The following is a 24,687-nucleotide window of genomic DNA, read 5'->3' on the forward strand; positions in this document are numbered from 1 at the left end:
TCCTGATGCCTCTGCAGCATGCACAGGTCTTCTCTAGAGGTCAGAGGCTGGCTGTGACACGTGACTGCTGCTTGCTAGACAAACTGCAGTTGCGTGACTGCCGTACCAAAACGTGAGTTTGCCGTTCTAGTAGTAGCGTGGAAAGCAACCATTCTGAAAAGGACCTGTTTTGTGGGAAAGCAGTATCAAAGGCTCTTCAATCGGCTTAATTTATCGCTGTGGGTTTAAATGCCACATGGAAACTTCCCTGATAAGAAAGATAAGATGCACACACAGAAACAATCCAATGCCCCCTCATGTCAGCAACTCAAAATATTTAAAAAAAGGTTTACATTATTTTCAAATCTTTGCTTAGTAAGTATGAAAAAAAGAATAAGTATCTAACTTGCTGCCATAATTTAAAGCTTATTGGGGAGTAGGGCCGGGATGATGTTTGGTGGGTAGAGTAATATTGGGGGTGGGGGTGGGGAAAAAACTTTTTTGTTGTTGTTGTTGGATTCTGAAAGCTGAGATTTTCTTGTGCTGGGAACACATGAAAATTGTTGAATAGACAAGCAGACTGTGCATGTCTCTGATGCTTTGTATAATTCATACGTGGACATTTGAGTCTTCGGACAATAAACAGTATTATCAAATAAACCGGGAACAGTCTCTCCTTGTCTGGAGCACACTTTGCCATCAGTGGAGGTGTGGACGTTAGAAGGGAGCCCTGGGAATTCATCCTGTGTTGCTCAGCCTCTGTGAACTGCTTTACAAGAATCACCTTGATGGAGGTAGGTGGAGAGTTGCAAGTTTCCTCCAGGCTTTGCTCTCCACTCTCCCTCTTCCCATGCCCCCTGGCACAAACTGGTCTCTAGTTCCTAATGAGATAAATTGTTGGTTCACTGTGCCTCAGCCTATTTCCAAAGGCCCACCTCCAGCTGTTTTTCCATTTTGATGACTCCCATGTCCCCTTATTTCTTGATGTTAGAGAAAACATCTCATATGGTTCTCTTTAGTGATGTCAAGGAATTATTCCAGTGACATACAGCGACTGCCACAGAATCAGGCTCTGTGTCAAAATATGTGCTGTTTTTCATCCACTTCATGGAAGGAATCCAGTGAGTCTCAAAACTGAATGTATAGCATGAGTGGCCCCTGCTTCTGGCCTACCAGGTACTTATTGCCTTGAGAGAGGATATCCCTTGTGGGGAAAATTCCTATTCCTGCTGTTCCATCACAAACCTGGCTTCTGTCTCTATAAAGACCCACCTTTGCTTCCATAAACGTAACACATTAAATCCCTCATCCACACTCAGTTCTCTGGAGTCATGTCCTTCTCTTTGCCATTTACATTAGGACTCATGGCTTTCACATACTGGTACTTCCTAGATTAGTTGTGTGAACCTCTTGGTTTCCTAGGCAAATGCACCTGAAGCTCTGTAGAACTAATACAGATGGGAGGCCTGCCCACAAGCATCAAACTTTATAGAGAGATTAAACTGGGATCTCTTAAGTTACAATAGACTTGCAAATTCACCTCACCTGCTGCAATACTAGGTGTGCTCTTTAATACAAGTGCCCAGGCGACCCACATACAGAGCCATCCACATCTAGTTATGTGGCATACAGCTCCTTATTACTTTAATGAGACAAACCCAGATCACAAAGAAAGTTGATCTTCCTGATAATGGTAACAAGCCCATCTAGAGTGATGTGGTTATTTCTCAGATGGATGGGATGGATCCATAGGTGACCTAACTCTGTAAGTAGTGGAAGATCTGGGACCCACCAGATGTTGTTGGACTACAGTTCTCATTGGCTCCAAACAGCATGACAATGGTCAGGGAAGGTGGGAATTACAGTCCCAACAAATACATGGAAGGTCACATTGCCAATGCTTGTTGACCACCATCCCATCCCAAGGGCACTAAAGGAACATAGCACTGTAATGGGAGTGTTATACTAGATGTCATGGCATGTATTGTTTCTAAAGCCATAGTTCTGTGATAGAGCTTATCTGCACCTCCAATTAAAAGAGGCAGGAGAACTGGAAAATATCTTTTCTTGAGGCTTTGGCGAACCCCTACATCAAAGTAAGTGATGCTGTGCTGGACCAAAAGGCTGACTCAATATAAGGCAGTTTCATATGTTGGGCTTGAAACGATGTAAGCTGTTAACAGAACACGTCCCTAAGGACAGGAGACCATCCGGTGAGCATTTTGGTTCTTTTCACTGTGTATATGGGTGTATAATTGAACCTGGACCAGGGATGCCCACTTGAATAAAATATTGGGGGGAAGGCAGGTAAGCCCTGCCCCACATAATCACAACACTGTTTCATTGCATAGTATTGTTACAGTCCACCCCAATCTGTCGAACCATGCATGGGATTCCAGAGGTTTTCGCCCTCAACCAGGGTCTGTGCTTCTTTGGAGAATTGAAGACACCATGGAGGCTGTTGTAGCTTTAAGGAATATGATTTATTCACAAATCTACACGTGAATATGGACGGAGGGAGTCCAGGCCTTATAGTATGGTCATCTCAAGAGGCTCTTGTTCCCCACAGCAGTGCAGCACCAGAGTCCAAGGCATCTCTCCTGCTTTTAGCCATCCTTTTTTCAGTTTTTGGAAGCCACCTGCCAAAGTCCCTAAACTCTTCCTGTGACATCATGCCCAGTTACCCAGGCAACCTTCCAAATCTCCTGTCTCTGTTCACACCTCAGGGTAAAGGGAAGGGCAGTATTCTTCCATTGCCTGTATTGTTTCTGAATGACCCTAGCTTGGCCAGGTCATTTTGCATAAGAATTCCCCTACAGCTTGTATACGCCCTTCACATCCCAAATAATCAAAATCTTACCATTTATTAATTTACAGGCTTTTTGGGGGGGGTCCCTCCAAACCATAACAGTGTAATAAGAATTTTAAGGTCTTATATATTTAATAAATGTACCAAGCAAACACGTACATAAATATATAAACCACATGTCTGAAGCAGCACAGGAAGACAGTCCTGAAATCATTTTGACTCTCAAACTGACCAAATGTTTCTTTGCAAGGAGGGAGGGGGGGTGAGGGAACCTTCCCATTGTCTCAGGAATTGGGTAATTACCATCTCAAAGGAATGGCCAGACTACCAGAAAACACAATCAGATAAGGCATTATCAGATAACCTGGAAGTCAGAAAAAACAACAACATCATTCAATTTTTTGTTGTAGACTGCCTTTTCTGTGTTGTAGGTATGATGTTTGTGGGGGGTGGTCTTGGGCTACACCCCTTCTGTGATGTATATATGATGTATGGAGGGGTGGTCTGGAGCTCCATGGCAGGGAATTTCAAAATGGATATGTAAGGGCGGGCACACCTTTGTTCTGGGTCATCCTGCGTGTGAGGGGAGCACCCTGTTGCAACAGCTTTAATAAAGATCAGGTTTACTAGCTGCTTTGCTTCTTAATATTCTCTGGTTGGCCTCTGTTATTTTCTCCTACCGATGGAGAACCTACAAAGGACTCTATAAGGGCTCTTGTGTACATAAGGGAATAAGGGCAGATTTCGTTTACGACAACAGTATTATAAAAGGGAAACGTCTCTCTCCCATGACTGACAAGTCACCACGGGAGCTCTTTTTATTTTTTAATTGTTATTTTGAGCTTTTCTACCTTGAAGTTTTCCCTTTACAGTATTAACATTTTTCTCTGTCCAAATCTCTGTTCCTGCCTTGTCCCGGAAACCGTAACAAATGGCATAGCTACTCAGCCTGAACCAAAATTCTACATTTCCTCTGATTTTAGAATCTGGCAATAAAAACCCGCAGAGAAGAATAACTTAGCGTAAGGCAGGAAAAAGAAATCTACCGTGACGTGTTTTTTTTAAAACAAATAAATCATGGAAAGCTCAAAAATACTGACGAGTTCCACCTACCCACCCACGCACCGCGCGCAGAAGAAACCCCCTCACATTCACGCCCCAATTTATTTCATTTTTCTGCCCCTGCGAGGCACGTGGCAGGAAGTGCTACCCCCGCCCCGTCTCTGCGGGACACTGCGCTTTTTGGGTCCCTAATTCGTTTCTCCTCCAGTAGTCACGCGCCACCCTCTGTGCCCAGCCCCGCCTTTGATCTTTGCACATATATCTATGCAAAACAAACACACATATATCTTTTTCTTAAATATATATATATATATTGGCAGCGGACAAAAGGTAGCAGCTGCATTCGAGCAAGCGCAAGAGCCAAGACTTCGCCGATGCCGGGAGGGCTACAGCAGGCGGCGCTGCCTTCCCGAAAGCGGCGGCAGGGCGGGCTCCGTTGCGTCAGAGGGAAACCGGGCAGGGCTCCTCTGCTTTCTCCACCCCTTTAGGGCGAGGATTGGGCCCGGCGCGGCGGCAGCACCAGCGGCAGCGGCCTAGCAGCAGCAGCAGCGCCAGCTGAGCTCTTTCCTGCTCTCCTACGCGGCGTGGACACGTGTGTGTATGTGCGCGCACGCGGGTCCCCCGGATGGTGAGTGTGGGGCTGGGAAGGGGGATGGCGAGGGGGTCTTGGGGGCGGGGAGCGGAGACGAGCTTTCCTCCCCCCCTATTTAGTAAGGAGGTGAGCAGGAAAGCGCTTGGGTCGTGGTAGGGCGGCGGTGGCGGCTAGGTGAATTGGGGTTGTGAGTGGGTGTGGGCTGGGGCTTTGCCCACCCTCGTGCCCTCCTTGCCTTGCCTCCCCTACGCCCCGGCTGCGTTGCAGAAGCAAACCTGGTGCCTCCGTCTCCAGTGCATTAGCCCGCTGCCGCCGCCGCCGCTCGGTTTCTCTGGGCCGGGATGACCCGAACCGGCGCCCAAGCCCCGGGTTCTCATAAACAAGCCCCATATAGATCAGCCGCCCCCCCAGGCGCGAGCGGCGGGGCGCTGAGGAGGTTGCCATCTCTTCCGCAAGGACTCCTCCGCTCTTGGCTGAGAGGCTTTGGGCACGATCTTCTTGGGCCCTTGAGAAAGCGCAAGGGTGTGGGTGCCCTTTGCACCAAGGCGGCGATTGCATTCTGGGGCACCTTGGAAGCGGCGGCTGCTGCTCAGCTTGTGGGGCGCGCGCGGTTGTTGGGGATGGAGATACAGCCTGTGTGGTGCTCATTCTGCGTGCGCGGGCACCGCTTGCTGGGCGAAGGTGGCTGGGGCCTGTGCACGGTCTGGCGATGGAGAGCAAGGTGGGGTGGGCTCTCTTTCTCTCCTTGATAGACAAATCATGAAGGGGGGGGGCGTTCTTCTAGATCTGGGCCATAAAGCAGCCTTTCCTTCTGCCTCCTGCTGCGTCCTGTTCTGCTGGCATTCTGATCCACTCAATGGGGCCTGTTAATTCGCTCTGTTGCGTTGGGGATGTGGGCTTGCGGAATCTCCACTCATCCCCGTGCAAAGAGCTGAGGGTTCCTTTCCCCGAGTGTATGTGTGCAACATAGCTACTCTGAGTGAACCGTTACATCTCCTCAACGCACTACCTTTGCCCGCTTGCTCTTCAATCCCAAGGGCACACACAGCAGCACCCTTCTCTCGCCTCTTTGCTGTTCCCTTACTATTTGTACCCTATATAAATGCCCTTGACTGCTGATTTAGATGCTGCTGCTTTGGCAAGAGTTAGCAGAGGCTTGCCATGAAAGGCGAGGGTTTTGTCCCACATACAAAGCAATTCTCTACCAGTCAGTTGCCGGCTATGACTTTCCCTATGTCCCCCTCCAAAGCAAGAGGTAGTCTTGGTTGTATAAGGTATTATTATTATTTATTATTAAATTTGCATACTATACTTGTAGATCTCAGTTCTGTTCACAACAAGGTGAGTTGATTAAGCTGACGTTCATCAAAAGCATGGAAAGGACTAGCCAGGTATGTCCATCCTCCTGGGCTCACAATGGTGCTAGGAATGAAGTATCCTTGTGTAGGACCCATTTCAGCTGCTCAGGGGGAGACAGACACCATGTAGTGCCTCCAGTGGCTTCTTAGGCGATAACCAATAATGTAATAGTTGTTGTAGAAAGGTTTGATGTCATGGGAGCTTCGGATGAGCATCATAACATGTGGAAGATGCTCACTGGATGCCTTAGGAAACCTCCACACTAGTAACTGAAGAAAGTGCACTCTCCCTACAATGAGCTAGCTACTACTCCCCTAGGCTGTAGTGCAAGTATTTTTTTAGTGGGCTGGGAAGAATAGTTGCCGCCTTTTGCATGAAGAGCTGCTATATGTACTTTATAGGACGCATAGGAGGGTGTTTTAGTAGGACTTGTGTTGATGGAAGCCTCTCTCTCTTTTCGAAAACCAAATATGGGCTTGGCTTTTTACAAAGGCACTTACAAGATGGGTAACAATGTTCTGAATTCTACTCAGTTAGGAGAGGCACCTGTGGTTTCTATCTGGGGTGTTCTGCTTCTTCTGTTTGCTAGTCAAATCTGAGTTCAGTTCAGGCACTCCTTAGGTGACAGAGTAATCCTTTTTTCCTTACATTGTACTGCTGACTTCCCTATCAGAGGAAGTGGAAAATCTCAGGCCTTCCAATTACAGTCGTACCTTGAATCCCGAATGCCTTGCGAGTCAAGTGTTTTGGATCCCAAATGCCGCAAACCCGGAAGTGAGTGTTCCGGTTTGCAAATGTTTTTTGGAACCCTAACATCTGATACGGCTTCCACGGCTTCCGATTGGCTGCAGGAACTTCCTACAGCCAATCGGAAGCCATGCCTTGGTTTCTGAACGTTTTGGAAGTCAAACCATTCGACTTCCGAGGTACCACTGTATAGGTCTTCATGGTGATTGTTTGTTACAAACTATCTTGTGGCTAAAATTGTTCCAGCAGTTGGAGAAAAAACTAAAATATGCCATCTTCTCTTTTGTAAACCAGTTCCCAATTTCACTGCAGGCTCTTTCAAGAGCTGAGCCATTTTTTAGGGCGTGGCCTATAGAATGCGGGGCACAAATTTTTTCTTAGTGATTGATTCAGGGGAAATTAAATAGGTGATCTGGGTTACTGGGTAGGATGTTTATGTGGGAGAAACAGCAGTGTAATCCTATAATCAGGTCTACTTGTAAGTAAACCCCATTTAGTTCAGGGGGGGCTTACTTCCAGGTATGCAAGTCTTGGATCACAGCCCAAAATAATTTGAAGCGACTCTAGAGGTGATTTGAGAGATAATCAGTACAGGTAGCTGAAGGACAAATTAATTGATTTGGAGCAGGATCTACTTTGGAGGTAATTGAATTGAAGAGGAACTGATTTGGGGTCATCTGGGGTAGAGAGAAAATGAATGGAAGAATTTTATCTGGGGTGATGTGCATGGGTTGATTCGTCTTCTGTGACATTGCAAAGTTACATTTGCATTGTATAGAAATAAAACCAGCATATGCCAACTTGTGTCTATGAACCTGGGCCGCAAATCCTTCAGCCTACCTAGCCATGATGCTACTGCTTGACACCTTGTTAGAGTTTTAAGGGGCACCTTTCACAGTGAATGCTCATAAGTCCTTGGTTTGTCTTCTGGGAGGCAGGTCTTCACCGTGTTGAGGAGTGAAGATTGTTGGGCCCAGCAAAAAAAGGGAGGTATGCTAATGGGGTGCATAATGGTACAGTGGTACCTCAGGTTACAGACGCTTCAGGTTACAGACGCTTCAGGTTACAGACTCCGCTAACCCAGAAATAGTACCTCGGGTTAAGAACTTTGCTTCAGGATGAGAACAGAAATCGTGCCATGGCGGCAGCGAGAGGCCCCATTAGCTCAAGTGGTGCTTCAGGTTAAGAACGGACCTCCGGAACGAATTAAGTACTTAACCCAAGGTACCACTGTATTTAGAAACATGCTTTGACACTGATTGAATTGCAGAAAAGCAGGCCTACTAGACTAGACTTGGGATGTATTTATTTTGCACTTTTTAATCCATCAGACTTCCAAAGAAGTGAGTTTCTAGCTTGCATGAGGAGAAAAAAAATTGATGTATGTATGAGCTCTGTTTGTTAGCTGCTGCAAATATAATAGGGTGGGTGGGTGTGATTTCAGGCCCAGGGGTTCACTTGCGGACATTCAAGCTTCTCTAACTAGGCCTCAGGACTCCCATCCCCAGGCCATGTGACTCACGTGCCCTGCTTCACACCCTCTCCCCCACCCCCCCGCTGCAATATGTCCTTGATCTCTGATCATGATTCTTGTTTACCTGGGATAGAGAAGCCTGTATATTGAAACTAGCCTACTGTATGCAGGTAAAATGTATGTTTACTGCTCTGCCTGGTTTTGCCTCTGGTCCCGCCTACCACTGGCATGTGACCCCCCCCCCCCTTCCATGTAGCTTTCAGGGTTTCTTGTGTTTTTCTTGTAGCAAGGAGACAGCATGAGTGTAGCTGCTCTCACAAATTTATGCTGCTTAATCCCACCTTTGGGGAAATGGAACTTGTGGACACACTCCCTGCTTGCCCAATACAGAATACGGTTTGGAACGGTGTTGCAGCATTCTGAGTTAAATGCAGATTCCCTGGAAATGGTGTTTGAAATTGAATTTGTGGTGGCGGCAGCTTTATATAGTGCTCTCGGTGTTTCATGACCCTTTAGAAAATTAAAAAGAGGACAGGTTTATGCCCCCAAAAGTGCTTGCAGCCCCAAATGGGGAGACAGGAGTATTGTGAATAGAGATGGAGGCAGGAGGGTAAACAAAGGAGAATTTTTGTCATAGTCAGCCTTGTAGGCTGCAGAGGTAAGGAGCTTGTGTGAGAGGCTTCGTGGGGGAAAAATTGGGTCAAATGCTTTCTTTTCCAGCTCTGCCCCACCGAGCAAAGTCCGCTTGTTAGCAGTGCGGCCTCTGCCACCCACAAGTGATGCACCATGCCCATAGTGGACAAGCTGAAAGAAGCCCTCAAGCCTGGGCGGAAGGACTCTGCTGACGATGGCGAACTGGGCAAGCTGTTGGCTGCTTCCGCCAAGAAGGTTTTGCTGCAGAAGATCGAGTTTGAACCAGCCTCCAAAAGCTTCTCCTACCAGCTGGAGACGCTGAAGAGCAAATACGTTCTGTTGAACCCCAAGACAGAAAACCCCAGCCGACACAGGGGCTCTGAAGAGGGACCCATCCGGAAGCAAGGTGTGCCCGTATTCTGGGGGGAATGGTTCTGTGGGAACGGGGGTGCATGTGTGCCCGGCCTCGCTGACTTCCCTGTTCTTCTTCCTCTCTGACAGGCGGTGAGCACACCTTGGGAGGAGATGGAGTTCCAGCCCCACAGAAGGTCCTCTTCCCTGTGGATCGCCTCTCTCTGAAATGGGAGCGGGTGTACCGTGTCGGAGCCGGTCTCCACAACCTGGGCAACACCTGCTTCCTCAACTCCACCTTGCAGTGTCTGACGTACACCCCACCTCTTGCCAATTACCTGCTTTCCAAGGAGCACAGCCGCAGTTGTGAGTGTGGGGTGTTTGGTTGCATGTGGAATGTCTGGTGCCCCTTGGCAAAGCTTGCGTGTCATCTGTCTCTTTTCACCTAAGAGTTGCAGGTAGCAAAGGCTTCAGCAGCCTCATGCTTTTCATCTCAGTGCCACTCTGCTGAGGCTTTCATGAGAGATGGGCCAGGAACAGCAATGCATAACGCTCAGTCTTTAATGGTAATAAAACAGGAGCACCACGGCTAAGAAACTGAACTGTGAATCGCAGTGTTTCTGATTCAGATTTTGCTGTGCCATAAACTGACCTTTGGTCAAGCTGTTCCCTTTTAACCTCATCCTCCCCATCTCTTGTATGGCTTTTATAATGCCCAAAACTACCTTTCAGGGTTGGGATACACATTATAAAGAGACAGTGCAAGTGAAGTGCTTGTGACCACTTCAAGCTGCTGTGCAGAAGCTTAAGTGTTACTATAACCCTCAAAAGCCACTCCAAAATCATGCATAAGAGAAATTGGACCCTGCCTCATTTTTCTGAGTCTTGGTTTTCTCACAGCCACAAAAAAATCCTGTTCTGTTATGCTGCAAATCTTCATGTTTTTCATTGGAAAGAACATTTACTCCATGCAAGGGCTAAAAAATTTCTTATTCCGCCGTGTTCCCCTCTTTTCAGAAATTGTCTCGGGGTTTCAGCGAGGGGAGAAATTGAAACATTTTGGTTCGAAGCCTGCTTTTTAAATGGATTTCTTGTATGGGAATTTATAGTGTTAAAAATATATATGCTTCCACTTGGCTGTGTTTGGAGAGAGGGGCTTGAACGATGGAGCATTATTTGGCCCTTGTTTCTCATGTTGTCAAAGTCTTGGGGCACCCCTTGTGACAAGAGGGGGCTGCATTGTGCCCAGCCACAAGAAAGGGGTTGCATTGTTATGTGATCTTGAGGAGGGGGTTCTGCTTGAAACATGATGCTGGTGGGAGTGGGAAAAGATGGTGTGTGGATCCAAGGTCAAATAACAGGCAGTGTGCCTTGTCCCCTCCACAGTTCTGCAGCTGGCAGTTCCCTTGCAGCCCTGTGCACTCATCCTTGCAGTCAGGGCCTGGGAGGCTGTGCTAACAGCTGCAAAGGAGCAGAGCCAGCACTTGGTTGCACGAGAACTGCTGCTCTAAGCATCCGACTCATCCTTGTTAGAGGAGCGCTGACTCCTAGTTAGGGAAGTGGACCTGAATGGAGGGAGGCGGGTGGACAAAAGATGTCCCTCCCCAAAAAAGGGGGAGGGATGAGGAGGAACTGTTTGGATTAGGGCAAATACTGCTTTGCACCTACTTGCCAGCTTGTTGTTCAGGCTTGAGAAATCACACGCATGGCTGTAGCGTTTTGGTTCCCTGACCATCTCAGCCAAGTGGACTGCACTACTGAGTACTTTACGATGTGCATGCAACTGGGCTAGGAAGCTATTCCATGCATCTAACAGTGGTCTGTTCATGTAAGCTATTCTAGCAAGGGGTTGTTGATGCTGTGACCATGGAGGAGATGCCTGCACAAGCGATAGGGATCCTGTGCCCCTCCAAATAATGTTGGGCTCCTAATCCCATCAGCCCCAGCTAGCATGGGAGCCCAACAGCATCTGTGGCCCCACATGTTCCCCACCCCTAGCCTACAGGTAAGTGCAGACTCTGCACTCCAATTCAATTTGTGCATTGATTATATCAGTGTGTAGCTTTCCTTGTCACCTTAAATTGCCTCCAGCAGAGAAGAGGCAACTTTTTCCTTGATGCATATGCAGCTACTTCTGCAGATGGTTTATCATGAAGCAAGAGCGGTGCATGGCCCTCAAAGCCCGCCTTTCTCTGTCTTTTCCTTTGTCGCCATGGGCCAGCAGGTTATTTATTTAGTAATGGCTGCCAAAATGCCCTTCTCCCTAGGCTGAGCTCTACTCATGGGTTTTCCGGTTCTGTGAGAGTTGCTCCACCAGACCTTTGTGCAGCCTTTGCATGAATTCATTCCTGGTCTCTTCTCTTGCAGGCCACCAGGGAGGCTTCTGCATGATGTGCGTTATGCAGAATCACATGATACAGGCTTTCGCCAACAGCGGCAATGCCATCAAGCCGGTGTCCTTCATCCGAGATCTCAAAAGTAAGCAGCTGAGGGAGCTTTGTTTTGATGAGGCTGTACAGTGCCGTTGTGATGCATCTCACCGGTACATACAGGGAAAGGGGCCAAAGATCTCTTTGTTTGAAGTGTTGACTGTAGAGTGTGTGTGTGTGTGTGTGTGTGTGTGTGTGTTTGTGTACAAATGCCATACACTGCACTGCGAATGAAAAAGCCAGGTGTGCAGATCTCCCCATTGTGGAGCTAAGTCTGAAGACGTGGCAGCTGGGCGTGCAAATAAATACATACATAAATAGATTAGAGCTATTTTTGGCGCTTCTTTCATTTCTTTTAACCATCCAACTGAGGTTGCCGGTATTTAAGAAACTACGAAAGGGAGATTGAAATGCACTATATGCTGTCCCCATCAGCATTTTGCTTAGTTATGTTGAGTTCTGCAGAATCTAGAATAGTTTGAGGTTGTGTGCGTGCACGTGCTAATAAGCTTCATGTAATTCCTGTGCCCCGGTCAAGTGTCAGCGATGCCTGTTACCTTGGCATGAGCTTGACCTGTGCTGGGCGGGCATAGGAAGCCAAACTTCAGAGTCCTTTTCCTCCGTCTGGCAGAGATCGCTCGTCACTTCCGCTTTGGCAGCCAAGAGGATGCTCACGAGTTCCTGCGCTACACCATTGATGCCATGCAGAAGGCCTGCCTCAATGGTTACACCAAGTATGCACAGCTCCCTGTCTCTGGGGTGGGGAGGGTCAGGGCCGTACCTTTCACTTGGTGGCAAAGAGATGGGCAGGTGGAGATCTTGCCACCTTCCCCTGTTGTGCAAGCAGCTTCTTGGAAGCATGAACCTTCACAGGTGGAATGTGGGTGGGGGAAGGGGGGGCATGCTGGGTAAGTCACCACTCAGCTAATGGTGGCTGCTTCTCCTTTGCCCATGGAAGCAAAAGCTAGTAATCCTCCCTGGGGAGGAAAACCCTAAGGGCTGCTTTTGTGTCCCTGCCACTGTTGAGGCCCCATATTGCTTCAGGAAGGTCTTCTCCACTCTCTTCTTAACCATAGCTGCTTTTCTTCCCAGGCTGGACCGCCAGACCCAAGCTACCACATTGGTGCACCAGATCTTTGGCGGCTACCTCCGATCTCGTGGTGAGCACAGCTTTAGCCCGGTACCTTTCACGCCCTTTAGGCTTGAAGCGTTGACCAAGTCCTAGTGATAACTCTACAACTCCAGCTTTTCCTTCATTGCCCAGCTGCGCTTCTGCAATGCCCACCTGACTTGTGGGCGCACACAGCTGCTGATGTCCCAATACCGCGAGAGTTTCCTGCGGGCTTCCTTTGGCCTCTGCCCAGGTTTTGAAGAGGATATTGGGAATCGGGGGATTTAGCTGCTTCCCGTGCTGGTTTTGCTAGCTGCCGAGGTGGAAGCGTTGATGTCTCGGAAGTCCCGTTGTGAAATATGACCTTGGCAGGCAGCTGAGGCCATGAAGAGTAGGCAAGCAACTCTTCTGCTTTCTTTGCAGTGAAATGCTCCGTGTGCAAGAGTGTTTCGGACACTTACGACCCCTTCCTGGATGTGGCTTTGGAGATCAGGGTATGCCAATGTTAAATCAACGCTTTCCCCTTTTATTTCTTTTCCATGGTAGGCCTAAAGAGGGACATAAGCTGGCAGGGGATTTGCAAATATGAGCAGATTCATGGTGCTTTCCTACTTATACATGAGCGCTGCGTGTAGGGAGGCATATAGCATGCACTGAGGTGTAGCGAGGATGTGGCATATAGGTACTTGGTTGCCTGTGCACGGCTGATGTATAGAAAATGATAATAATGGTGGGGTGGGGAACCTGTGGCCCTCCAAATGTTGTTGGACTTCCCAACCAACATGGCCAATAGTGAGGGATGATGGGAGTTGTAGTCCAACAATATCTGGAGGGACAGAGGTTCTCCATACGCTGGGCAGGAAAAGAAAAGGGCATCCCATCTAAGCTAAGCTAACAGTAGCCGGGGAGGTAGTGGGTGAATAGAACCACTTCCTAAATAATAATAATTTATAATTTATTATTTATACCCCACCCATCTGGCTGAGTTTCCCCAGCCACTCTGGGCGGTTTCCAATCGAGTGTTAAAAACAATACAGAATTAAATATTAAAAACGTCCCTAAAGAGGGCTGCCTTCAGTTGTCTTTTAAAAGTAAAATAGTTGTTTATTGCCTTGACATCTGCTGGGAGGGCGTTCCACAGGGCAGGAGCCACTAGCGAGAAGGCCCTCTGCCTGGTTCCCTGTAACCTCACTTCTCGCAATGAGGGAACCGCCAGAAGGCCCTTGGCGCTGGATCTCAGTGTCTGGACTGAACGATGGGGGTGGAGACGCTCCTTCGGGTATGCAGGACCAAGGCTAAAAAACTAAAGAGACATTAATAATAATAATAATAATAATAATAATAATAATAATAATAATATAATGACAACAACAACAATTTTATTGTTTATATGCTGCCCTTCTGTCTGGGTTTCCCCAGCTGCTTTTTTCAGAGCTTACCTGAGTGTAGGTATAACCTGAGCTTTGGTGTGATTTCTGTATGAATGTCCCTTTTCTGTTTCTGATTACAGCAGACTGCCAACATCGTGCGGGCATTAGAGTTGTTTGTAAAGGCCGACGTGCTAAGTGGAGAGAATGCCTACATGTGTGCCAAGTGAGTTGCCTTCCTCTTGACCTATCCATCCCTCCTGCTTGGCACCTTTTCTTTTGCATAATGATGCCTTTATTTATTTATTTATTATTTAAAAAAACAGAAGCGTATTTCTAGAATGGAAGTGCTAACTTATGAGGTCTGGCAAATATGGTCTGCTCCACAGCTTCAGTAACTGCTGACTCATGCTTTAAAAAAAAATCTGTAGGAAAAAGAAAAGGGAGGGGACTAGGCTCACCTCTTAGCTATTTCCAAAATGATGAATTGGGTTGGTCGTGGGAATAACGAAGCAGAAGAGAAGTTTGGGTATGTATCTTCACAGTGTGTGGTGTGTTTTTTAAAAATTTGGTGCATCTGCTTTCTACAGTGGTACCTCAGGTTACAGACGCTTCAGGTTACAGACTCCGCTAACCCGGAAGTAGTACCTCGGGTTAAGAACTTTACCTCAGGACGAGAACAGAAATCGCACGGTGGCAGCGAGAGGCCCCGTTAGCTAAAGTGGTGCCTCAGGTTAAGAACAGTTTCAGGTTAAGAACGGACCTCCAGAACGAATTAAGTTCTTAACCCCAGGTTCCACTGTACTTGAAACCAAGCCATTTCCCTGATGGTTTCAAGGCAGCCTGCAGGGCAAAGGATGCTAGCTTCAAATGCAGGGAAAGACTTAATAGCCTTCCCCACCCCCTGGTCTCATGAGGGGGCAATTGTGCATCTGCATAGCAGGAGGGGAGTTCTCAGGGCATCCCCCATTTTCACTGAGCCTTGCAAGGAGGAGCCAGACTTTGTTGATCTTTCCTCTTCTCTGTGCCAGGTGCAAGAAGAAGGTGCCAGCCACCAAGCGCTTCACCATTCACCGGGCATCCAACGTCCTCACCATCTCGCTCAAGCGCTTCGCCAACTTCAGCGGGGGCAAGATCTCCAAGGTGAGGGGGCACAAAGACATCCCTACTCCCCTGGAAGAGGGTTTGGAGGAGCGCTGGTGGCTGCTGTCTTTCTGACCTTTTAAGGGTCAGTATAAAAAAGACAGTCACAGAACCGAGAAATTACACAAAACAAATTAAATACCGTGAAAATCCCTGAAACAAGAAGTAATCGACTAGAAATATTATCTTATAAAATTAAACTAAATAACAAAAATCAAGAAGTTTAAGAAAAAAAATTAGAAAAACCTAGAATTGAACAAGGCCTTAACGGGATACCAGCTACAAACCTCATTTCACTGAACTATTCAGTTTCCTCAGCAGGAAATAGAGAAATCATAAACCTTAAATGACCAAATTCAAAGAAAGGGGGTAAATCTCCTAAAAATTCTGAAGTACTATAATCCTAGCTGGACCTAGGTGAAGCAAAGTGCAGTAATAAAGGATTGAGGACTCAGAGGTATAGTTTCTAAAACTGAGTTTACAAAAGAGGTTTGAAAACCTAAATGGCAAGTTTTAGACACAGCCCAACTTGAAGAAAGCCAAGCACAGTAATAAAGAATTGAGGACTGAGCTGTGAAAATTTTTGTATTGCCTTTACAAAAAGGTTTAAAAAACAAACAAAAACAACCTAAATGGACAAATTCAAAGAAGGGAATACAAGATAAGCGGTTTTAGATTTTAAACAAACTCAAGAACAGGGCTGAAAAGCTCCCATGGTCTAGATGTTACTGCTGATGTTGAAGACTGATTATAGTACTTTAGATTTTTTGGGAGATTTACCCCCTTTCTTTGAATTTGGTCATTTGAGGTCTATGATTTCTCTATTTCCTGCTGAGGAAACTGAATAGTTCAATGAAACAAGGTTTGTAGCTGGCATCCCATTAAGGCTTGGTTGAATTCTAGGTTTTTCTAATTTTTTCCTTAAACTTTTTGATTTTTGTTATTTAGTTTACTTTTATAAGATAGTATTTCTAATTGATTACTTCTCATTTCAGGGATTTTCATGGTATTTCATTTGTTTTGTGTAAGGTTTTTTAAGGCTGGCTTTCTTAAGAGCGTAGAAGTCTCCAAAAACTGTCAGTCTAGGAACCACTTGTTTCCTGGATCAGATGCTGCCTTTGTTTTCCTGTTTATGCACCAGCATCTCCGCTAAGAGGCAGACTCCGAGCGGGTGGGACAAATCCCCATGGATGCCTTCCCTTTTCCCTTGCAGGATGTCGGCTACCCTGAGTTCCTGAATATCCGCCCCTACATGTCTCAGAGCAACGGTGATCCTGTCATGTATGGCCTCTATGCTGTGCTGGTACATTCAGGATACAGCTGCCATGCGGGGCATTACTACTGCTACGTCAAGGTGAGTCCTTTCGTCTGTTGTCAAAGGGCAGCCTTGGCAGCGGAGAGGGGTGCTTTGCACCCCAGGCTGTGGGGTGGTAATGTGAAGCATTGGCAAGCATCAGTGTGGAAGGCTGAACTGTGTGAATGCTCGAAGTGTGTCTAGCTATCTTGCTTGGAATTCCTGCTATCTCACTGCTGGCATTCGGAGTGGCCAGGCTCTTAATGCTGCTTTCTCCAGAGCTTCAACAGCAAAGAATCTTGGTGATTGCAGACGGTGCATCTCTGGAGCTCTGATGTTCATGTCCAAATGTTATAAGTTGGCTGGAAGTTGTAGGAGGCAGCGTGCTGGAAAAACATTCTCTCCAGCGGGTGCAGAATGCCACAGTGAGACTCCTTACAGGGTCCTCAATGCAGGATCACATTCACCCGGTGCTATACCAGCTGCACTGGCTCCCGGTACAGTACAGGATCAGGTTTAAGGTGCTGGTTTTAACATTTAAAGCGCTATACGGCCTAGGACTCTCGTACCTACAGGACCACCTCTCCTGGTATGTCCCACAGAGAAACTTACGGTCTTCAAACAAAAACATCTTGGAGGTCCCGGGCCACAGGGAGGTTAGGCTGGCCTCAACCAGAGCCAGGGCTTTTTCGGCTGTGGCCCCGATCTGGTGGAACGTTCTGTCACAAGAGACTAGGGCCCTGCAGGACTTGACATCTTTCCGCAGGACCTGCAAGACAGAGCTGTTCCACCAGAACTTTGGCCAAGGCACAGTCTGACCCCCTCCTTTGGTAATCCTCACAGAACTCTAGCCCAATGGTTGCCATTAATTTGATTTTGAACTGATGTTAAAATGAATTGATTTTAGAATGCTGTGTTACTTTTATTGTTGTTAGCCTCTTTGAGCCTGGCTTTGACTGGGGAGGGTGGGATATAAACAAATTATTTTTATTTTATTTTATTTTATTTTATTTTATTTTATTTTATTTTAATCTCTAGCACAAGAATTATTCAACCGTTTATTGACATAGTTGGCATTATTCCTACCCATAGTAGCCAGCGAGATGGCAAAGGGGAAATTTAGAAGTGGGGTAACTAACCTCCCTAGGGTTATTCTCCAGCTCTTGGTATTGTTATCAGTGCATGTGGATGTTGGATTCCTGGCTATCATGACTTGCAGCCACTGGTACATCTGTTCATGAATTTTGTTTGTTTCCCAAACTTGGGTGCCCAGCTGTTTTTGGACTGCAGTTCCCATCACCCCTGACTTCTGGACTTGCTAGCTAGGGATGATGGGAGTTGTAGTCCCAAAACAGCTGGGGACCCAAGTTTGGGAAACATTGACCTAGTCCCTTTTTCCGATGGAGCTTATGCCTACCTTTGATGGTGTGGAGTGCTTCTTCCCCTCCTGCCTAACGCTGCCCTTTTGTGCTGTGTTGTAGCTACAAATCCTCCTTCCTATCCCATTTTCAGGCTAGTAATGGGCAGTGGTACCAGATGAACGACTCAATGGTGCATTCGAGCAACATCAAAGTTGTCCTCAATCAACAGGCATATGTGCTTTTCTATCTTCGGTAAGTGGGGCATGATATGGGACCTGCCATTGGCCGCCTCTCTTCATGCCTGTTTCTTGGGGTGCCCTTCAATCCACCCGTCACCTTTCTGCTAATCAAGTGGAGTGGAGAGGAGCAGAAGTCCATTTTTTTTAATGGAGGGAGGAGCAGGCTGGGGTGAACTGGGGGTGATGATAATAACACGGTTGTTGCTAATGCTGGGAAGCACCCTTGCCATTCTTAACCCGCCACTGTTTTAGCAGGGTCCCCAGCTACTTCTGCTGATGTGGTTTCCTTTTCATGTTGCTGTGCTGTAATCGCTAAATGTCATCTCATGTAAATGATCAAAATATGCAGAGGGAAGCAGAGTCCCTGGCAGTGGTGCACAAATAGTAAATAGCAGCGAAAAGCCCAATAATATGTACCTTTTATAAAAGAAACTTTAAAAACCAAGTGTGTTTAGACCAGAGGTCGGCAACCTAAGGCCCATGGGGAGGTCTGCTGGGGAGTAGACCAGCCCGGTCTCAAAAAACGTTGCCAACCCCTGGTTTAGACCCTCTTTCAATAAAGTCTTTCTCTGTGATAAAATGTACATCAATGCTAATGAGTAGCCGCTCTGCCAAACTGTTCAAAGGCCAATATACACTAGAATACAATTAAAAAATAATAATCTTGCTATTCAGTTTTTGCACTGCCCTTTTTTGTTGAAGTCTTCAGTTTATGAATGATCTCACACCAACATCTGTAGAGGTGCGGTGTTTTTCCGTTGATCATTTGTAATCAATAATAAACCCTGGTGTTACATTTTCATGCGGTACTTCAAATGCTGCAACAGTTTGTATTGTACTCTTGCATGCTGTCCATTGAATAATTTGAGGGCCCTATGCATTAGCAATGTACAATCTATATAAGTCGAGATGTTTTTGCGTTTTAGATATTCCTTTGTGTGCATATTGTTTTCTGTTGGGCTTTTTGGGTTGTTTACTGTTTTATGGTTTAAAATTGTTTCCTTAACTTCTCTATTTGCTTTCCTTTTTTAAATCTAAGACCAAACAAATACTTCTGTACTCTTTTGTATTTGTAAACTGTAGCGCAGTGGTAGGGAACCTCAGACCTGTGTCCCAAATTAGGTGCTCCAGGACCTTCCCATTTGGCCTGCAATGTGGCTTTTTTGGGAGGGGAGGGGGGAGGAAGCCCACCTGCTCATCACTTCATGCCGGCGCATAAATGGTGAAGCTCTGGTGTCAAATTCCAAAGAAATGCTTGATAGAGCACACTATAAATGTGTGTTATAGTTGTTAGGGTACCTGATGTCATGGTGGTGTCTCTGGTGACTAATAAATGGGCAGCCCTGCCTACCCGTCGGAATGGTTTGCAGAGGGTGCCCTGATTCTTGGCCCAGATGATTTGCCAGATCCAAAATACACTCACCTTGGCTCATCAGCCACACCCAGTTCCCCACCTTGGCTGTAATGTAATCCTTCATACTGAAGAAGGTTCGCAGCACCTGCATTCTCTTGCCAAAGATCAGGGCTTTAATCCCTGCCCTATTAAACCTTGGTTGCATGATCCTGCTCTGTGCTGGGAACCGGATTGTGCAGCCAATGCAGGATTGAAAGCTGTCCTATCATCCATCAGCTGACAACACCGGTGACATCAACTGATGGGCAGGTGGGTGTGGTTTGGAGGAAATGGCCTCCCTGAGCTAAATTAGTCCTGGTGCGCCAAGATTGGCCTAAGAGCTAGAGGTTCCCCACCCCCCTGGTCTGAAGAGTAGGGTGACCTCTAAAAACAGTGATAGCGATAAAGTACAAGTTCCTCCTTCTTCTTCCCCCTTTTCAAGGATCCCAAGTACCAGGAAGAATTCTGAGGGGACCATCTCCAAAAGCACATGCCCTGCATCCAACCGAGCAAGCATAGTCTCCGACCACATGAAGAAAAGCATGACCAATGGTGCCCTCGCGTCACCGCTGATGAGCAAGGTGAATATCTGCATAGTCCGCCTGCCATCCAGAATTTCCCACCGTCGGAACTGTGTGTACTTTGAACTTCAAAAGGAAAGGGAAAAGTCTTAAGCTGAGCAGTGCAGATTCTGGGCTGAGGAGAAACAAAACCCAGTGATCTGAAAAAGAAAAAAAACCCAAAGTAAATTGAGAGCGAGTACCCTGAAGCTCTCTTCAGCTACTGAAAAATATTACGCAGTCTCCTCTTTGGCTTGGTGACGCGGTTTCAGGTTAAGAATGGAACTCTGGAATGAACTAAGTTCGTAACCGGAGGTACCACTGTACTGGGGGTGGGTGGCGTTGTGGGTAAAACCTCAGTGCCTAGGGCTTGCCGATTGTATGGTCGGCGGTTCGAATTCCCGCGGCGGGGTGAGCTCCCGTCTTTCGGTCCCAGCTCCTGCCCACCTAGCAGTTCGAAAGCACCCCTAAGTGCAAGTAGATAAATAGGTACCGCTTTGTAGCGGGAAGGTAAACTGCGTTTCCGTGTGCTGCACTGGTGCTGGCTCGCCAGAGCAGCTTCATCACGCTGGCCATGTGACCCGGAAGTGTCTCCGGACAGCGCTGGCCCCCGGCCTCTTAAGTGAGATGGGCACACAACCCTAGAGTCGGACACGACTGGCCCGTACGGGCAGGGGTACCTTTACCTTTACCTTTTTACCCTGAAGCTCTCTTCAGCTACTGAAAAATATTACGCAGTCTCCTCTTTGGCTTGGTATGTTATCTGCACACTTTTCATCAGCAGCCATAAGTGCAAGTTTATTTTTGGGGGGGGGGGGGATTGAACTTGAAAGCATACAAATGCACTGCAGCAGGCAGGCAGACAGCCCAAGACACTTATGAGTTGTGGGGAGTGTACTACAAAAGATTGATGAAATTGTTGGGTTGATGCTTCCGATGCAGTCACAAAACTGGCATTTTGAGTGTTAATTTGTGGAGGAACTAAAGCCTTGTTCTGCCCCCAGCTTTGTTCTGCCCCCTGCAGCCTGAAGTGGTACAATCCACTCACAGGTTTACCACTTCTGTGGATTGTACCACTTCAGGCTGCAGGGGGGAAGGCTCACATGCCTGAATGTTTCTTTGCCTAGAAAACAAGATGGCAGCGAGAGGTTTGAGCCTAGCCGTTTCCCTAGCATTCCAACTTCCTATGTGAAGTACATCAAAATAACACAAAAATGGGGGTGCGTTCCCTCACACGAGCCCTCTCCTGTGGTGTCAGTTGGTTCCCATTTTGTGGTGTTGGCTCTCCACCTGTCTTCGTTCAACACCTATTATGTTCTTTCACTACAGAGGCAAGATGTGACGCAGGCCAGGAAGACGTTGGACCCTGAGGAACCTGGCGTCCCTGTTCCTCGCAGCTCCTTTGCTTCCAACTCCAAACCCCAGAACGGGACGCTTCCTCCTTCTCCTCATCCGAAGCTCATCCCTGCTGTTGGGTTCTCCTCACCTAAGCTCCCTGCCAAGCTGTCTTTCCTAGACGACTTCAGCAAGAGGTCCAAGAAGCAGCCTCTCCTGCCACTCAAAACATCTCAGGACTTCAGTGAGGCCACCAGTGTCAGGGTGGAGATGGGCAAGCAGAGCTCCTGGGGGGACAAGGGCTTGGCATTGTCTTCACAGCCGCCAGAGGCTCCCAGAGGAGACCCCGAGGCCAAAGTTCGTGAGGAAGGCCCAGAGGTGCCGAGCAAGGCCTCCTCGCCTTTGACTTCTTCCTCCTCGTCCTCTTCCTCCTCGTCCTCTTCAAGCAGCTCCTTTTCCTCCAGTCCAGCACATCGCCCAGCCAAAGGACTCCCGCAGGCCACAATGGGTGTCAACGGCTACTGCTCCTCTCAGGAATCGGACTGTGCCTCTGGGAAACCTGTTTCCGAGGACTCCAAGTTTGCCAAGCTGAAGTCGCCTTTGCTGGCTAATGTGACCAATCTGGAGCTGGGAAATACCATGTCCCCCCCACCTGCAAAAAAACTGGCCCTCTCTGCCAGGAAGGTGCGTTTTAGGGGTACTTTACCTCACCTACCTCCAAAATGGTGGCAAAAGGAGTGGTGATTTGGGGGGTGGGGTGGGGTAGATTCAGGCAGAGGGGGCATTTCACCCCACAGACTCAATCGCATATCATGCAATCGTAGAGTTGGAAGGGATCATCTAGTCCAGGGTTTCCCAAACATGGGACTCCAGCTGTTTTTGGACTACAACTTCCACCATCCCTAGCTAGCAGGACCAGTGGTCAGGGATGATGGGAACTGTAGTCCAGAAGCAGCTGGAAATCCAAGTTTGGGAAACTGATCTAGTCCAACCCCCTGCAAGGCAGGAATATTTTGCCTAAAGCGGGGCGCGAACCCACAACCCTGAGATTCAAGAGTCTCATTCTCTACCAGCTGAGCTGTTTTGTAGGTAGGAGCCCAGGGAGATTCATCACCTGGCCAGCTTGTAAGTCCCAAGTACTTTCTGACTACCCTCCATTGTTGCATACTTGGGGGCAATACTACGGCCCACACATAATGCTAAGTCAAATCATGGCTTAGTGTGAAAAAGCAAATGTGCAGGTTCCCTGATTCAAGGATTGCGGCCACAGCACTCCTCTTGTGCTGCCCAGGGCAGAGCAGTGGCTTGGCCCAGGTTCAGATGCCGTTCTAAGCCAAACCATGGCTTGGTCCTGGGTAGCATGGCAGCAAGCAGAACCCGGGGAGGAGCAAAGCGGCTGAGATCTCCACTCCCGGAACCGGCGTGCGCCCTATTCGTGCTCAGCCATGGTTTGGCCTCATTCTACCTGCGAACAAGCTCAGTATTCTTTTAAGCAGGTGTCTTGCCTTGCGAATGCATTCTGTGCAGGGGGACCCTGTTTCCCCAGAGTCTAGGGGAGAAACTTCTGTTCTGTCAAGCTGGTCTCCCCTCATTCTTGCCCCTTCAAATCCTCTTGCTTGCTGAGGCCCACATTAAAGGAGGCATTTCGCTGCTCACAGGGCCAGAGCAGAGAGACCCTGGCTGGTTCTTTTCGTACCTCTCTTTGGAAACAAGGAAGATGGGAAGGTGCCTGTTGCCCATTGTTTTATTCTAACACTGTTCTGTCTTTATACTTGTCCTTCCTTCTTTTCCCTTTGTTTCTAACAGCAAACACTTTTCTGATTCTTTTTCCCTGTCCCACCCCCACCCGTTCTTTTGTTTTCCCCCTTCCCCTCTCTTCTTGCTCTGCCCCCTGGGGTCACGGAAACCTCTTTTTAGACCACCAAGTTTTTATTTATGTCAATAACTACAGGGCAGCAACACACTGCAGAAACTGAGCAGCAGTGAGCGCCTGGCGCCGCCCCACCCTCCACCAGCTGCTACAAAAACCACCCACCCCGTCTGTGCCGCTGCGCTCGACTATCCCAGGTGAGCTCCTGGGGCCCTTGCGGGGGGTGGGGGGCGGTCATAACCCTGGCCTGGCTTTCTGAACCCTGTCCTTGCTGTGTGGCTCTTTGGCTTGTCATAATAAGTCACTGTAGCGTTTGGTACTTTTCTGAAGCAAAGCCTTTCTGGATTTGAGGGTATAATTGTATATTGCTTTAAAAGTAGCACATGGTTCGTTTAATCATATGTGACTCCGGTCACATCAAGTCAACAGAATACAACTTTCAACTTCAAATGTACTCATCGATACGGCGTTCAACTTTTTTCTTTTTATATTGATTCCACCCATGCTCCTCATATTTGACCTGTATTTCAGCCTCATCTTACCAAATAATTGGGGTTCTCAGTTTATTATCACATGGTCAACCTCTGCCTGTTTGTGTTTTTAAATTTCACCATATGTTCTAGGTCCCAAACCTATCCAAGCCTCTGATTGAAGAGGGTCTGGTTTTCCCCAAGCCTGACATGTGGTCATACAGGCTGCTATTGCTATAAGGCGGACTGTCATTTTGAGATCTTCTTGGGGGTCCCACAATTCCTTTAAAATAGCCTGATAATACTACTGCTAAAACAGGTGCATGCAGGGCTGCATTCTATTCTGGGCACCTTTCTGTGGCAAAGGTGGGGCGAGCTAGGAATGTAAATTTTGTCCTTGCACAGCAGGCAAGTTTCTAAATACACTCATGCTCCCCTCTAGAACCCTACATCCAGGCAACCGGAGTTTGATGGCACATACCAACCCGATAAAAACCCTTGAGAGGGTATGAAGTAGGATTGGCGAGGGCTGTGGCCCAGGAGAAGGGATCGTGGCCCACGGATGGTCGTGAGGGCCATATCAAGGCGTAGAGAGGCCACATCTGGCCCCTATGCCTGAGGTTCTGTATCCCTCTAGTAAGGGTTATTCATAATCCAGTACTTTATTTCTCTTAATACATGATGCCAGGCCACCATCTCTTGCCATATAACCTTGCATCAGTGCAGTCTTCCTTCCCCACCCTTTTACTAGCGCTCAGTTGAGAGTCTTTCGCGTTGAGAGTCTTGTTGGCTCTCGTTCTTCATCTGAGTTCTCCAGGGACAAGTGTACTTCCTGGGTGCAGGCCTGTCAGCTGTCCAGCCTCTGCAGAGGTGCACAAATGCATTGCTCTGTACTGCAAGCTTTTTGTGCTACGGCGAGACACTCTGTTCTTTGAGACTAAACTCTTAAAAGCAGTACAAATTAGCTTATACTTAGGGAGCAGTGCATCTGCATGCTTTGAATACAGATGGAACTTAAGGGGTTGTTTATCCTGCAAGAAGCAGTGCAGAACGGAGCAATAGAAGGAGGTGATCTCTAGGGAAATGTCCATGCAAGGGGGCGGGGGGTT

General features: G+C 47.6%; 2 protein-coding genes across 5 annotated transcripts in view; one reads left to right on the plus strand and one right to left on the minus strand.

Moving 5' to 3' along the window:
- LOC310839179 (autocrine proliferation repressor protein A-like) overlaps nucleotides 1-24,687 on the minus strand; it is a 223,622-nt gene that overhangs the window by 14,229 nt on the left and 184,706 nt on the right. The gene's annotated exons all lie outside the window — the stretch shown is intronic.
- USP36 (ubiquitin specific peptidase 36) overlaps nucleotides 4,294-24,687 on the plus strand; it is a 30,632-nt gene continuing 10,238 nt past the window's right edge. Inside the window, exons 1-14 of one of the 4 annotated variants that reach the window (XM_083727434.1) lie at nucleotides 4,294-4,478; nucleotides 8,743-9,061; nucleotides 9,157-9,372; nucleotides 11,374-11,484; nucleotides 12,067-12,169; nucleotides 12,528-12,595; nucleotides 12,970-13,040; nucleotides 14,057-14,139; nucleotides 14,945-15,056; nucleotides 16,270-16,410; nucleotides 17,863-17,963; nucleotides 19,786-19,924; nucleotides 21,233-21,922; nucleotides 23,190-23,305. In XM_083727434.1, the coding sequence (XP_083583560.1) occupies nucleotides 8,809-9,061; nucleotides 9,157-9,372; nucleotides 11,374-11,484; nucleotides 12,067-12,169; nucleotides 12,528-12,595; nucleotides 12,970-13,040; nucleotides 14,057-14,139; nucleotides 14,945-15,056; nucleotides 16,270-16,410; nucleotides 17,863-17,963; nucleotides 19,786-19,924; nucleotides 21,233-21,922; nucleotides 23,190-23,305 (2,204 nt within the window). In that variant the 5' untranslated portion in view covers nucleotides 4,294-4,478; nucleotides 8,743-8,808. Of the gene's footprint in view, nucleotides 4,569-8,742; nucleotides 9,062-9,156; nucleotides 9,373-11,373; nucleotides 11,485-12,066; nucleotides 12,170-12,527; nucleotides 12,596-12,969; nucleotides 13,041-14,056; nucleotides 14,140-14,944; nucleotides 15,057-16,269; nucleotides 16,411-17,862; nucleotides 17,964-19,785; nucleotides 19,925-21,232; nucleotides 21,923-23,189; nucleotides 23,306-24,687 lie in introns of all 4 variants that reach the window. The other 3 variants (XM_083727435.1, XM_083727433.1, XM_083727432.1) reach the window with 3 other exon arrangements.

The sequence above is a fragment of the Podarcis gaigeae genome (genome assembly GCF_964106915.1).
Source record: "Podarcis gaigeae genome assembly, chromosome: 2".
Lineage (NCBI taxonomy): Eukaryota > Metazoa > Chordata > Lepidosauria > Squamata > Lacertidae > Podarcis > Podarcis gaigeae.